Below are 2470 nucleotides of genomic sequence, written 5' to 3' on the forward strand. Positions count from 1 at the left end.
GAGCAATTGTTAATTATTTCCAATAAAATTAATGTTATTTTAAAACTAATCTCCTCGAGATTGGCTAGCTAATTTTTAAATTAGTTAAAAATTCAAATTAAAAAACCTTGGTCAGCATTCAACGGTCGTCTTATCAACACCTTTTTAGCAACAGCACACAAAACCAATACATACAAACAAATCGAAAACATAAATATAAAAAATATCATAGCAAAATCAAAGCTAATCTCTACTCTTCAATACAATGCTTTCGTTGCGCCTCCGCTCCTCAGTTTGCAAGACCCTTCCTCCTCAAAAATTCTTTCAATTCTTTAGCCATCAAAAGACCAGTGATGACCAAACACACGGCTTTCCTCCACTTCCCGCAACGAAAACGAACTCCGGTCTCAAAGAAGAGGAGAAAGGAGGAATAGAGCAAGCTATACAGTTGCCGGAGGGATTACGCAGAGAGTCCATGCCCCGGCATGTTGCTGTAATCATGGACGGAAATTCCAGGTGGGCTCGGCAACGAGGGATGCTCACACCTTCTGGTCATGAAGCTGGCGTGAGGTCATTGAAAGAGTTTATAAGGCTTTGCCTTCAATGGGGTATTAAGGTTGTCACCGTTTTTGCATTTTCTATAGATAATTGGAATAGGCCTAAGGAGGAGGTTGATATCGTCATGACTATGATTGAGAATCTGTTAAAGTCTGGTTTGGATGATTTTATCAGGGAAGGTACTCGAGTCTCTATAATAGGTGATACCTCAAGGGTCCCAAAGTCTTTGCAGAGAACGATATGTGACATAGAAGAGATGACAAGAGAGAACTCAAAATTCCATTTCATCATGGCTATCAGCTATAGCGGGACATATGATGTTGTACAAGCATGCAAAAGTGTTGCTCAAAAGGTAAAGGATGGTGTTATTCAAGTGGAGGACATCAATGAAAGTGCAGTTCAACAGGAATTAGAAACCAAGTGTTGCGAGTTTCCTTGTCCTGATTTGTTAATAAGAACAAGTGGTGAACTTAGAATTAGCAATTTTTTGCTGTGGCAGTCAGCCTATAGTGAGCTTTTCTTCGCAAAAGCACTATGGCCTGATTTTGGAAAGGCTGATTTTGTAGAGGCCTTAACTTCATATCAGCATAGGCAGAGACGTTATGGTGGTCGATATTCATAATTACACTATCCCTTTAAAATTTCTAGTTCTATACTTGTTAGGAATAAGTTCTTCATGATTAGTTTAAGAACAATGATTTTGTACCTGTGTTTTGATGATCTGTTATCTGTGTTTAATTATCCTTTAATAAACATATGCTTTTAAAATCTGTGTAAGAAGAGCAATGAGCCTTGTACCTCTCCCCCTTCCCCTTGTGTAAGAATAAAATGAAATAACAGAACCATCTAATAGTTGGCTCAATAATAAAAACTTTGGACCAAGATGTTTGCTTCCCTTATGATCTCAAGTTTGAATTCTGTGGTTGTTAATATTATGGCTACTGGAGATTTACATAGTCGTTAACTTCAGGACCCGTGGAATTAGTCGAGTTACACGCAAGCTGGCCCGGACACCCATGTTAATAAAAAAATAATAATAAAAGGCTAACGTAAGATACACCTTTAAGATCATTTGAAGAAGAATTTAGTCATGGATGATGCTTAAACTGATTCGAAAGTACTTTTATCATAAAAAAAAAATATGGTAAACATTAACCCTATCTCCTACTTGGATTATGAATATAGACAACAGCACTCCTCTAGCATATGCTTTCTACTCTAAGATTTTAAGGAATTATTAGACGTGTCATGAGTAGTTGAGTTTCTAGTATACTTGATAATTCCTCTAAAATTCAACCCACATGACCAAAGTCAAAATGCCTCCACAATTCCCTTTCTCAAGTCTCAACAACTCCTTTGGAGTTTTTATTGGAGAATTAATTTGAAGTCTTGATTGATAATTTGCCGTCGGTTTACAATTGAAGAACGATGAATTTAGTCAAATACTATGGTCAAAGACTGACCTTTTTCATTACCATGTACAGTTCAGAAAAGTCTTGGCCATCAGAAAATTCAGGCACGAGAGGAGAGGAAGAAAGTGGAATGGAGAAAAACAAAGCCACAAAAGCAGCAAAAAATATTAGGAACATCACGGTATTATTGAAATCCACAATGTTAATGAGTGTGTCTTACCATAACTGAAACGGAAACACGCAATGAGTTTTAATTTTTTTCATAATTGTAACTATAACCGTAATTAATTAGTCACAAATTGTCTATGGTGGGAGAAATTAATGCCTGCATATATATAATTAAAAAAAAAAACCACCTAGTAAAGTTACTGTGCACAAAAGCACATATTACTATTTATCAGAACAATGTAAAGATGGTGTTGGCCTTCCACAGTAAACCACCTAGTAAAGTTTTAATTCAAATACATTATCCAAAATATTAAAAAATAAATTTGAAAGTACATAAAATTAAAACGAAAGTA

General features: G+C 35.8%; 1 protein-coding gene across 1 annotated transcript; it reads left to right on the forward strand.

The window, feature by feature from the left end:
• Positions 1-202: 202 nt before the first annotated feature.
• Positions 203-1305, forward strand: LOC112326446 (cis-prenyltransferase 4, chloroplastic). The gene has a single exon (XM_024594135.2). It carries the CDS (start codon positions 245-247, stop codon positions 1157-1159), a length of 915 nt encoding a protein of 304 aa, XP_024449903.1. The 5' UTR covers positions 203-244; the 3' UTR covers positions 1160-1305.
• Positions 1306-2470: the final 1165 nt, after the last annotated feature.

Source organism: Populus trichocarpa, chromosome 1 (assembly GCF_000002775.5).
Source record: "Populus trichocarpa isolate Nisqually-1 chromosome 1, P.trichocarpa_v4.1, whole genome shotgun sequence".
Taxonomy (NCBI): domain Eukaryota; kingdom Viridiplantae; phylum Streptophyta; class Magnoliopsida; order Malpighiales; family Salicaceae; genus Populus; species Populus trichocarpa.

Excerpts from the sequence above, each read along its gene's own strand:
- LOC112326446 (XM_024594135.2), top strand. The coding sequence starts at position 245 with ATGCTTTCGTTGCGCCTCCGCTCCTCAGTTTGCAAGACCCTTCCTCCT.